This window comes from Lemur catta, chromosome 6, assembly GCF_020740605.2.
Source record: "Lemur catta isolate mLemCat1 chromosome 6, mLemCat1.pri, whole genome shotgun sequence".
Lineage (NCBI taxonomy): Eukaryota > Metazoa > Chordata > Mammalia > Primates > Lemuridae > Lemur > Lemur catta.
The window spans coordinates 14,357,725-14,370,740 of NC_059133.1; the positions used below are offsets into that span (position 1 = coordinate 14,357,725).

At 40.5% G+C, this 13,016-nt stretch overlaps 1 protein-coding gene and 1 pseudogene across 3 annotated transcripts in view; both read right to left on the bottom strand.

The window, feature by feature from the left end:
* The window catches only part of RFX4 (regulatory factor X4), a 144,890-nt gene that overhangs the window by 24,702 nt on the left and 107,172 nt on the right, over nt 1–13,016 (bottom strand). For all 3 annotated transcript variants that reach the window (XM_045553039.1, XM_045553038.1, XM_045553040.1), the window contains 4 exons: nt 12,633–12,727; nt 12,091–12,208; nt 2,696–2,815; nt 2,194–2,355 (listed from right to left, as the gene is read on the bottom strand). In XM_045553039.1, the coding sequence (XP_045408995.1) occupies nt 2,194–2,355; nt 2,696–2,815; nt 12,091–12,208; nt 12,633–12,727 (495 nt within the window). The remainder of the gene's footprint in view (nt 1–2,193; nt 2,356–2,695; nt 2,816–12,090; nt 12,209–12,632; nt 12,728–13,016) is intronic.
* On the bottom strand, nt 8,463–8,577 carry LOC123640939 (annotated as a pseudogene).

Sequence of the window (13,016 nt, forward strand, 5' to 3'; positions counted from 1 at the left end):
TTTTGTGAGGTCTTCCCTGATGCCTCCAGCCAGATGGAATCTCTTCTTGGGAAGCCCACAGCATTGGTTTATACCTTGCTTATTGCACATGCCACATCCTTCGTTCTATTACAGCTGTCTTTGTACATCTGTTATCCCTGTGCTGTCTCTTGGTAGCAAGGCCTTGGCATATTAATATGAATATTTCCCATAGCACCCAGCATAGGACTTGGCACATGAAATGCCCTCAAGGGGAAAAATATATATACACACCCATATATAAATGTGTGCACATGTATACATTTCCTCTCTGAGTGGGTGTAGTTCTGTGGAGAGAGGAACATTTGGGGAAGGAATTAATCAAAAGACTCCTGGTGTATATACTCTAAGTTCTCTCCCTTGCCTCCAGGGCTTCATACTAGCTACTTCCTCTGCCTGGAATACCTTCTTTTCCCCACCTTTGAGCGCCCATAACATGTATACCTATGTGTGTATAGGATTCTGGATTCAAGGTTTTCAATGCATTTTTTTCTCTGTACTTCAAAAATCCTGTTTAAGATATTGAATCTAAAATATCTGATGAGAAGTCTGATATCAGTCTGATTATCTCTCCTTTGGAGTTTATGCTTTCTTTTGACAAGCTAAGACGACTTCTTTTAGCTTTGATTTTCTTCAGTAGGGCTTAGAGGTAAGTTTTTTTCTTTTTCCATTTATTCAGCACAGTATTCAATGAGAGTTTTCAATCTGAGAAGTCTTGTCTTTTTTTCCATGTCAGCCATTATTTCTCCATTTCTCTCTATTCTTTCTCCAAAACACTTATTAAATTTGATTATTGGAATTTCTGGATTTAAAAGCCCTTTCTCTGAGCATTGCCTATAACTTCACATTTCCTTATCTCTTTATGTCACGTTGTCAGAGAATTCCTCAGCTCAGTCTTTCAGTTTACTAATTCTCTTTCAGTTGGAGCTAATTTTTTAACATTCAACCTACCTATTGAATTTTTCATTTCAACAATTAGATATTTCATTTAAAAGATCTTTACTTGACTCTCGTGGGTATGATTTCTTCTTTTTAGTTCTCATCTTAGAGTTCTTTTCAGGTTGTCCTATTAACTTTATTCCTTTGGACTTAAAAACTTTCTTTTTTAAGTTTGTTGTTTCTCTTTCATGGAATTGGGCTTCCACAAATACTTGGGTGAATTTTATTGTGGTAATGTGTACATAATATAAAGTTTACCATTTTAACAATTTTTAAATGTACAGTTCAGTGGCATTAAGTACATCCACTATGTTGTGCAACCAACATCACCATCTATTTCCAGAATTTTTTCCTCTTCCCAAACTGAAACTCTGCACCTGTTAAATGCTAACTCCTCATTTCTCACGCCCACCAGCCCCTGACAACTGCTATTCTACTCTGTCTCTATGAATGTGACTATTTTAGGTACCTCATGTAAGTGGAATCATACATTTTTCTTTTTGTATCTGGCTTATTTCTTATAGCATACTGTCTTCAAGGTTCATTCATGTTATAGCATGTGTCAGAATTTCATTCCTTTTTAAGGTTGAACAATATTCCACTTATATGTATACCACATTTTGTTTATCCATTCATCATCAGTTGATACTTGAGTTATTTCTACCTTTTGGCTATCATGAGTAATGATGTTATGAACATTGATGTACAAATATCTGTTTGGGTCTCTGCCTTCTTTTGGGTGTATATCAAGGCTTGGGTGATTCTTGGTTGTAAATTAAACTTACGAGAATTCTGTGTGGGCCTCCCATCAGAGCAGCCTCATGGTAGCGTCAGCCTCACAGCCTGGCAACCCTGGCTTGGCTCGCTTGGGGTTGCCATAGCTGAGCATATGGCTTCCTGTCCTTTCCAAAAACTGCTGCTCAGTTTTTGGTTCATAGAGCGTTCCCTTTCTTGTTTTCAAGAATGGCTGTGTATTAACTTATGTTATATATTATTTTAATCATTTCAGCAGCTTAGTTTTAGGGGTAGAGATTTTATCATATACTTAATCTGCCAACTTGAAAACAGTAGCACATAAAATATGTACCAATGAATAAATGAATACCTGAATACAAATCCAGGAAGACACCCAGGTTTTGCCATTGTCTTTTGTAGCCTAGGGGCAATGATTTTCTAGAGAGCCCTTTCTTTAAACATTAACCCTCCACCCAAAGCTTTTGAAGGACCTTTTATTACCTGTAGTGCTGAGGCCAGTGTACTCAGGGGATGGGTTGCTGACAGGGGAGGAGGGAGGTGGCACTTCCACGGATGTGGCAGATTTTGCTGGAGAAAACGATGGCACTGGTGAAGGAGTTGGCGGGGCAGCCTCTGTCAAGATGATCTCTTCTCGAACTTCTGCTGTGGATGGAGATAGGGTGACTTCTTAGAACCAAATGTCAAGGCAAGTTGTGTTTAGTGGACTTTAAAAAATGAAATATTCTTCTGAATCTGTGTCATGTCACTCCCTTGCTTAAAACTCTCTGATGGCTTCCCGTCACCAGCATGGCACTCAAGGCAATGCCCATAAACATACATGCCCACTCTAAAGAGGAAAAAGACATTACTGGTTTCACACCACTTGACACGCTCACCATAACTAAATTCTTTGGGATACAGAGTTAAGGAGACGCAGAGGACAGAAGCAAGGACACAAATCGAATCAGCAAGTGGTGTAGCAGGCAGTACAGTGCTGGCTTACCAGTGCTTCCTTCCCCCTTCATGGCTCGCATGAGCTCGTTGGCCCGCTCCTGACAGTGCAGAGATTCCAATAAGTAGAGCACGTAGTCATCAAACATCAAGTGAATTAAGTGAAAAGACCCTGGTGGAGAAAGATCAAACAGAAGAGTAAGACATGTCCTTTCACATACGCCTCCTCTGCCTGATCAGCTACACACGTAGCACTGTGCTCTGATGGTCTGTTCAAGAATCTCAGTTCTTCACTCAGTTATGATCCCCTCATGGTCAGAGGTTGCTCTTTGCTGTATCCTCAGCCTGGCCTAGTGCTTGGCATAAGGTAAGTGTCATTAACAGTTTGTGGCAAGTGAATCTTTTCCTTGCTCTACTAATACTGTGACTCCATCAAAAATGGTACCCCCTGAGCCATCTATCCAAATGCTTCTGAACTCCCACATAGCCACTGGCCTCATCCTTGTCTGCACACCCCTCACTCTGTTGAGCATTTATTGACATAGTGTCTTGCATTTTTTTCTCTTTCATAGCACATTGTGCCCCCAATTGGACTCTAAGTATGTCCATGGGAGGGATTTTGCCTTCTAGTTCGTTGGCATCTATGAATGTACCTGACATAATTCTGGAAGCAGAATTGAAATTTTAAATTTGCAACAACTGAATTATTTCCCTAAATGTTTTTGAGACCTCATTTAGCACACAGTTCTTAGAAAGGTATTAAATTGAAAAGATCTGGTACTTTCAAGTTGCATTCTTCATTTTCTACTTATAGTAGATGATTTAATAAAAGGGAATGTGAACAGTCATTTTAAAGGACTTTCCTATGTGCCAGCCTCTGTCCTCAAAGTCTTATACCCTCTAATTTAATCTCTACAACCACACTGTATTTTTATTCCTATTTTTCAGGTCAAGCACTTGTGCAAGATGACACAATTAATAGATAATACATTATTTCAAAATCATCTTTTTTGCATGTCATGCTGCCACTATAGACAGTGGAATGAACCTCATATGGTAGAGGCTCAATTCATGTCTGCTGTAATAAAGGCCTCATGGATGTCAGGGTTGGCGAGGGGCCAGGCCTTTATCTCCAAGTCCCAAGGGGACATCTCTGCCATGTGGCTATCCTGCTGTCCCATGAAATGTCCAAAACTTCTTACCTCCCCACAAGTTGACCTCCTCTTCCCATTTCCCTCTAGTTTGCTTTTTTAGAGACTTTATGAGACTCTCTGGAATTAGTTTCATTGTGATTCTATCTTCCTCCTCATCATCATCACCATCACCATTATTGTCATCTTCGTCATTGTCATCACATCTCCTGTTTATTGAGTGCTCACTGTGTGCCACTCTGCTGGGCACTTACCATACGTCTCTTCCTTATAGCAGACTGAGTCAGGTGGTATTATCCTCCCTTACAGATGAGGAAGTGAGTCTCTTCATTAGTAACTGAGTAGGGATTTGCCTCAGTTTGTTCTGGCTCCAAATTCTGTTCCCACTCCCTGTATAGGTCATCTAGTTTAACCGCATCATAGCACAGATGGGAAAATAAAGCCCTGATGGCATAAGTGACTTGGACCCTAAAAGGGCCATTTGAGTTAGAAGCTAGGTCTCTCCAAGTCTCAGAAATAAAGTGATGGGGGCCAGTTGGGGGCTTTTGGAGGACTTCTTAGTGAAATGTATCAATTTTCTCCTTCTTTTTTAAAATTTCGGATTATTACAGGGATACAAACGCTTTGGTTACAAGCGTGCCCATCCCCCAGACAGCGCACACTGCATCTGTTAGGTGAGGATTTACCCATCTCCTCCCCCCTCCCACCTGCCTGACACCTGATGAATGTTACTTCCATATGTGCACATAACATGTTGATCAACTAGTACCAATTTAATAATGAGTACATGTAGTGTTTCTTTTTCCATTCTTGTGATACTTCACTTAGAAGAATGGGCTCCAGCTGTATCCAGCATAATATAACAGGTAGTCCAATTTTCTCCTTCTGAATTGCACCTGGCTTCTGTACACATCTATGCCCCTCATCTCAGGTAGATTAGTTATTTTGATCTAGGAAGGCTAGAGAGGAAAACCCTTGGCTTAACTCTAGGGCCACTAAATGCCCAGCAGGTCATGCACATCTACCCCCCGTCTCCCTCTCTATGAGCCTGCCACAGACTGTCATCTTTGTTCTCACAGAGCTTAAGGCCAAGGTCCACTGTCTTGAACTTCCTTCATATTCTTCTTCCATCTCCAGTTCTATGCCTGTTTTTCTGCCCCCTTTGGAATTCAACAAAGTTCAGGTTCTGCTGAGCCATTGTGAAATGCAGTCTCTAAAACTAAACTTTCCATACACTTCCCCAAAATGGGTCCTGTGGACCACTGAAGAGGTACAACATTGTGGGTAACTACACGGGCTCTGGATCAAACTGCCTGGGTTGAGATCCCAGCTCTGCCACTTAGTAACTGGGATCTCAGAGAAGTTCCTTTACCCTGCCTAGTCCTTATAAATACTGAAAACAAAATCAGACACTTATTGAGCCCTTGCTCTGTGGCAGCCACTATGTTAACCACTGTAGATTTATTATGGCATTTAATCCTATTCACAACCATATGGGATAAGCAATACTCTCCTTTTATAAAGAAGGAAATTGAGGCTCAGAGAGGTAAAGTTACTGTCCAATGTCACACAATTATTAAGGACTTGAACCCAAGACTGTCTGATTCTGAAGTTGCTCTTTAATCATTATGGCTTCAATCATAAAGCAATATGGCTTTCTAAAAGGAAGACAGTATATTAAAACCTATATTACAGAAGTAATGAGGAAGAGTACACACTAGATGCTTAATAAATGGTAGTTATTGTTGTTGTTATCCCTTTTGCTAGTATGATCTAAGATTCTATGACATGATTGTTTTGTTCATAAAGTCAGAGTCAATGAAGTCAAAAGTTGTAATAGCATCAAATACTTGAAAGGGTCTCCAGAATGAAGAAATTATTTGCTGGGATGTTGATCTAAGTCAACACGGATGGAAAGAGAGACAAACACTATGGAATAATGAATTAGAATGGAAAGTCTTGGATGATAATTTGGCCTAGTAATTTTGGGACAGGCAGACACCCTGGAAATCATCTTATACAATCTTCCTGTTTTATACACAAGGAAACAAAGATCTGATGAGGTGAAGAAACTTGTGTTAAGACAACACTTAGAAAACACCAAAGCTGACTTGGAGATAATGCTTTATGGCAAGTGTTGATTTGGGGCTTCAGGCTCTCTTCATTAATGGCTCTGATCAGTTACCCAATGGTCTGTTAATTTTCAATCATCCTTGGAACAAGAGTTTCTAGATCTACTGCTTACCTGCCTACTATTGTGCTAAATGCTCTGAGTACAAAGGAAGCCTAAAGCTCAGTCCCTGACTCCACAAAAGCTACAGTGTTCTTAGTAAGCAGAAATCAATCAAGATTATTGGGCAATAAACAGTTCAGTGCCAGGGTGTCATGGCCATGGAGACAGTGCAAATAGAAGAGAGGAAAATAAAAAAAAGAGATACAGAAAGACTCCTGAGAGACAGAGAGAAGAGAAACATCAAAGACATGATGTCAAAGACATGAGCAGCAATTAGAGTGAACATCCCCTGCTTTATTTCTCTCCTTAGCACTTATCACTGTCTATTAATACTATACTATAGACTATATTTAACTCAATCTTTATTGCATGTGTCTTCTGTGAGACTGTAAGCTCCACCCTGCAGGGATTTTTTTCTCTCTCTTGACCACTGTTCTATACCCAGTGTCCAGAACAGTGCAGGGCACACAATAGGGGCTCAATGACTGTGTGTTGGAGGAATGAGTCAAACGAGCAAGCACTGACCACTTCCATATGCACTGTGCTCAGTTCTTTTAACTTTCCAACAACACCATGAAGAAAGTATTATTAGCTTCGATTAATACTTGAGGAAATAAAGGCTCAGAGGATTTAAATAACTTGCCTAAAGTCACAGAGCTAGGGAGCAGCAGAGCCAGTTATGGAAAAAGGTATCAAGATGAAGACAAAAGGAGATTATTTTTGTTGCTGTTATATGATAACATAGTTGATTGCATTATATAGAATCAAAGCATTTCTTTTTTCTCATGGAAAATTTCAATCACATAGAAAAGTACAGAGAATTTAAAAATGAACATTAGTGTACTCACCACCCAGCCTTATAATCTTAACATTTTACTATATTTGAATCAGATATTTTGTTAAAAATTGAAGATAAAGATGAAGCCCCTGTGTTCCCTTCCTTAATCCCATTTCTCTGCCTCCTTGTGCTCATTCCTTGAGATTAGTAATCATTATCTTGAAATTCTTATTTATTGTTCACATGCATTTTATACCCTTACTATGCATATATAAATAATCCTTTATATTATTTATATATATAAATATATATTTATATATATATATATATAACCCTTTTATGTTATTTATATATCCATAAATAACATGTGGTATTGTTTTTATTTTCAAACTTGGTATAAATGTAATACTTTATACAGTGTAATAAATGTGTACTACTTTATATTCTACAACTTACTTTTTGAGCCTTTCATTTTTTTAGACCTATCCACATTAACACATGTAGCTCTAGTTTAGTGGCTGTTTGAATATACCACAATTTATCCATTCTTCTGTTGATGGAATTTAGGTTGTTTTTGTTTCCACTATTGGAAACTGGCTACAATGAATATTTTTGTACCTGTTTACTTGTGTCTAGGACCATACGTAGAATTTCTGGGTCCAAGGGGACCCATATCTTCAATCTTATGAGACAGAGCTAAATTGCTCACCAAAATTTTTTACGTTCTTATTGGTAGTGTATGAAATACAATATTCGCCGATCTGAAGGGTGTGAATGTTATCTCTTGTCTTTATAATTTGCATTGCCCTACTTACTACAAAGGTACACATCTTTTCATATGATTATTGTCTATTTGAATTTCTTCTTTTGTGAGTTGCTTATTCATATTCTTTGCTCATTTTTCTACTGGAGTATTTGTCTTTTAAAAATCTATTTCAAGAGGTTTATTATATATTCTAGATTTTAATCCTTTGACAGTTATATGTATTACAAAATATATTCTTCCTTTCTGTGGCTGTTATGTTATAACTGTATGGGGTACTTATCAAACAAAAGTCTAAAATCCAGATGTCATTGGGCTCAGAGGCAGAGAAGGGAAGATTGCTGGAGCCCAGAAATTCAAGGCTGCAGTGAGCTATGATTGTGCCACTGCACTCCAGCCTGGGCGACAAAGTGAGTCTCTAAAACAGAAAAAAAAACAATCCAAATGTCAATTTGGGCAACATCTTTTTTACAATTTGTCCTTTGTGTGCCGGTTAAGGAAAATTTTCTATTCCAAGGTCATAAAGATATCATTCCATATTTTCTTCCAAAGGCTTAAAGTCTGGTGAAGGTCTGTGGGTGCCAAATTCTCTTAGTCTTTATATAACTGACTATATCTTGAATAATAGTTGACAGTTCTTTGTTCTCAACACTTAAATGATATTACTCCATTGTTTTCTAGCATATGTTATAACTCATGACAGCTTTATAATTATTCTTTTCTCTCAGAGCTTTAAATTTTTTAATCTTAATCCATGAATATGGGTTAAAAAAACAACCACCAATGTGAATTAAATAAAGTTTTCTAGCTCTTTTGTGGCATGCATCAGAGTCGGGGTATTTATCTTAATTGTAATAATAGAAAACCCTCGGCTTTATGGTCAGTCAGATTTGATTTTTAAAAAATTTATTTTATATAAATTTGTATTTAAATTTTTGTGTAGGCAGTAGCAGTACTGCCCTCACCACTTGTTCATAGGACAGTAGCACTACCTCAAGAAAAGGATGGTTCAGATTTGATTCTGAAACAGAGCTTTCTCACTGAGCCATGTTGATCTTGGGCAAGGAAATTCTCCAAGCTCCCTTTGTCACCTCTGTAGAAAAGTATCTTTTATTATCTGCCTTGCAGAGTTAATACAAGAGTTAAATGATAGCATGTGCTTCTAAAATATTTGTTATAATGATTATCATTATCCTGTCCCTGCTTCATTACTGTCTCTGATCTTAGGCAAGTCCTCCAAGTTCTACCTCATCTCCCTTATCTGTCACATTGAGGGCAATAGCACGGACCTCATGGTGTTGTGTGAGAAGTAATGAGAAAATGCCTAATATACTGTCTAAAGTATACTAGGCCCTCAATACATGTCACTGTGTTGTTGTTATTAGTATTCTTCTACCTGAAGAAAGGTAGGCAAGGTGGTGGCAGTGTGGCATGGCAGAAAGAACACCAGCTTTAGCTTGGGGGAGATTCCAGTTGAATTCAATCTGCCACCCCTCTGTGATGCAGTCTTCTCTCCTCTCTGGGTCTCTGCTTCTGCCCCTGATTACAGGGAAAGCAACTCCTGCCTCCTCATGCTTGGTGGGAGCCTGAATGACCTTGTGAACGTCAAAGTCCTGTAATTTAGCAGGTTCTTCGTAAAAGAGAGGCAGGCCAGGCCATCTAAGCATAAAGAGGACGTCAGGAAGGCTCGGTCACGGCCACTTGTGCTGGGAGCTTCTCCCTGACAGATGCCCACGTGGCCTCCCGGGCCCTGCCTGATGCTAGGCCAGAAAACAGGCATGTAAAAAAGTGAAACCGTGGAAGTGTTGTGCAATCCTGCCCACCCCCACCCCCACCCCTGCCGCCCCCACCTGTCACACCCGGGCTGCTTTTTAAACTGTTTTATGCCAAAGTACTTCCGGGAACTGCTGTTACCTTCCAGATGTTCATAACAATGAAATAAGCAGGTATTTGGAGAAAACCTGGAATGAAAGGGTAAAGGCTCCAGCACTGACTTGGGATCCAGGTATCCTATGAACTGAAATCAGATCAGTCAACTAAAAATACGGTATTTTTAAAGTAGAAAATTTAGCTTGCTCAGCTCCATCAGGACTAAAAGTTCATTGCCTGCTAGCCTACCTTTGGTGACTAATTTTCCTAGAAATGCTGCTTGCAGCAAAGAAAGAAAGTCTGGCTACTTTAGTTCACAGCATAGGTTCTTTCAGTGAAAAGGAATTAAGGAGAAGAGTGAAAAGGAATTAAAGCGAAGAAAGGAGTCAACTACCTTTGAAAGAGGCTGTTCTGGGAAGAGGTGATAGAGTCCCCTATGGGATCATTGTGATGTTCCACAAGATCATTGTAATGGTCAGCCTGCTACGCTGACACACAAACCCTGCACCCATTCACAGCAACAAGGACCGTGTGGGAGTTATAAGATATATAGAGCTGGCCCCTGCGGCTGAGAGAGGGGGCCAGGGAACAGAGGGCTCTTTTTCCTAATTAGCTGTTTTCATACAGGGAACACATGACCCAAACACAACCACCAACTGGGTCTTTGACATATACAGGCAGAAAGGGGGAGCTGGGCTTTTGTCTGCCGCAAATTCTTTCAACTTGCCTGTCACCCCAAGCTGCAAAACTCAACAATGAGTCAGATGAGCTGGACCATTTCAGATAGTTTGCTAAATGGACTTGGAGACAGGTATTATTTCAACCCATTCAGGGTTGAAAAATACTGTAAAAGTGAAATTGGGTTGATATCTTTTTCTTTCCTTTTCTAAATGATTTGTGATTTTTTTTTTTTTTGCAATTTGCCAGAGTTTCCACTATATCCTAAAATAGTGTGTGGTTCAAAAAGAAATAAACACATTTTAAAGAACCATATTTCTTGGTAATAAATTCAACCCATTCATAAACCCTAATTGTTCTACTGTTCAAAATTTCTTTTTTGCATTGACCATTAAATGTTTTTACTTTTCAGTAAAAACAAATGAATTTCAAAGAATATTGCAAAAGGAATTACTTTCCCTGTATAATGAAAGGCACTTGATAATATATACAGTTTAAGAACAAGCAAATTGAAGAATGAAGGATATAGCAAGGAGAGGATGCTCACTTTGTGGATGTGTATGTGTGTTTGTATGTGATATTGCTGACTCTTTGATTTGAAAGCAATCAAACAAATTTCAAATATTTTTCAACCGTTCACTTAAGTGAAAGCAGTTATGCACGAATGATTTTTCCAGAGCTAGAGGTAACATGTGCTAACACTATGCTGAACTGGAAGTCATCAAAATGCCATGCCTGATGGCACTGCCCAGGTAGCAGTCACCAGAGCATTCCATATATGCAGCCCAAAGAGAATTTCCATCTGTAGCCATGGTGCAGGCAGGTTGAGAGAACTTTCCAATGCTGAGATTAAAGAAATCCATAACAAAACGCTTCTTCAAGTGGGTAAACACAGTCTTTCACGGACAGAGCTGTTTAGAAAAAATAGTGCCTTCTTTGTTTTACCACATATTCACTTCATTGTATAGCACAACTGGAAAATGGTGACAAGACCATAAAAAGCTAGATGGAAAAGTGTCAAATTAAACCCAGAGCAAAACCCAGAGCTGATTGGCTTAATTGGAGATAATGAGCAGTGAAACCACATCTCTACTTGCAAAGTAAAATAGAGAACTGAAGCAATTACCCAGAAAATTTACCAACAGCCCTCTGCTGAGATGCCTAGAAAACTGAGGCCAAAGTGTTTTGGGATTTCAAATGTCCCAGTAATGCCTTGAAGTCCCACCTCACTTTGCTGGTGATGATCTGGGCTCTATACATACTCCATTCTTGCTGGTGAAAAATAGAAAGCTGTGCCTGCAATGTAGCCGAGCATTGACCCAATTCAGTGATTAGGCTGCTGCCCGCAGAGACCATTCTCAGTACCGCTGGGCAGAGATTGCAAGCCCTGATATACCAGAGAGCAGTAGGTGAGGTGAGGACTTGAGGTAGGGATGGCTCCTGGAGGTAATCGGCACCCAAGGGAAGTAGCAGAGAAAGCGAATGCAAAAGTCCTCTTCTGGGGTTAGACTAGAGCATATTTGCAAACCGAAGGTTACACAGCCTACCTACCACTGGAGTGTCGACCAGGCCACTTGCAGATGTTCAAACTCAGAGGCTTCTTCATGGGCCCAGTCTTAGGAAGTCCACAACTATGGAATTCTACAAAGTGTGACTGCCGTGGCAGCAGCAATAACTGGGGCCATCCAGTGAAGGGGAGCACAGCCACTACAGTTCAGTCCTCTTTAAACTCAGACAATCTGTGTGCAAACCTCTCGTTTTCACGTTGATATTTCACCTTCAGTATGCAATGTTGTCTTTCTCCCTGAAGGTGCTAACAATGTCAGGTGCCCCCAGAACAGATGTGTTTCAGGGTGATGGGCTTGTGGCCCCAGAGACAGCAAGGAGGACTGTGGCTGACCCCACAGAGGTAGATCCAATGCACAGAGCCCAGTGAAAAAGCGTGTGGACATGGAGAGGGTCGGGGTGGCCTTACCAAAGCTGGGGGCACTGTGCAAGGTCATGTCCCGGATCACCCTTGTGCCAAAACAGGACCACATCAAGAGGAACTGCTGGGCCACTTTCTTCAGGGACCCTTGTCTCTTGGCAGCCACCTACAAAACAGTGAAGAGCTTTACCAGCAGTCGACTTGAGCTTTCATTTTTTATGTTTCTTTGAAAAACGATGGGAAGCCTATGGTGTCAAAGTTCGATGGTATACAGCAATGGTTTTTGACATTTTTTTTAACAGCAAATACATACTTTAAAAAATGCAATCTTATGCCAAGACTCAGTGTACACAACAGACTGGAGAGACACTGACCTGGTTCCATCAGGGACAGGAGACTCAGAATCCTGCCTTGTGCCACCCTCCACCCCCTGGGGTGGGGATTGGGCCTCTCCTCAGAACACCAGGGCTCCACAGCTGCTGAGGAAGGTGCAGATAGCTCCTGTGGGGCTCTGTCTTAGCCCAGTGTTCTCAGAGGTGAGTGACAGGCTGTGGGACCCCAGAATGCCCCTTCAGAGCCAGCTTACCAACCTTCACAACGCAGCGGTCCACCATGGTATCCAGCCACTCGATGTAGGACTCAATGGGAGACTGCTCCTCCAGGAGATGGTCAAACTCCTGATACACTAACAAACGAAGGAGAACCCCACACACATCACTGCAGTTGTGTTTAAAAAGAGATATGTCTTAAAGAACAAAGGAGTACACTTTGAATAAAATAAAACTCCAGATATATAAAACTCCAAAGTCTTAGCAGGGCATTCACAGCTTTTAGAAATATGGCCCAGCTGACCTTTGTAGGCCCGTCTGCCATGCCTGTCAGCACCTGAAGCTCTAGCCACCCCGTATTACTGCCGTTCCCCCAAAACCCTTGTTTTTTTCATAGCCTGAGTCTTTTTTTCCGGCAGTTCCCAC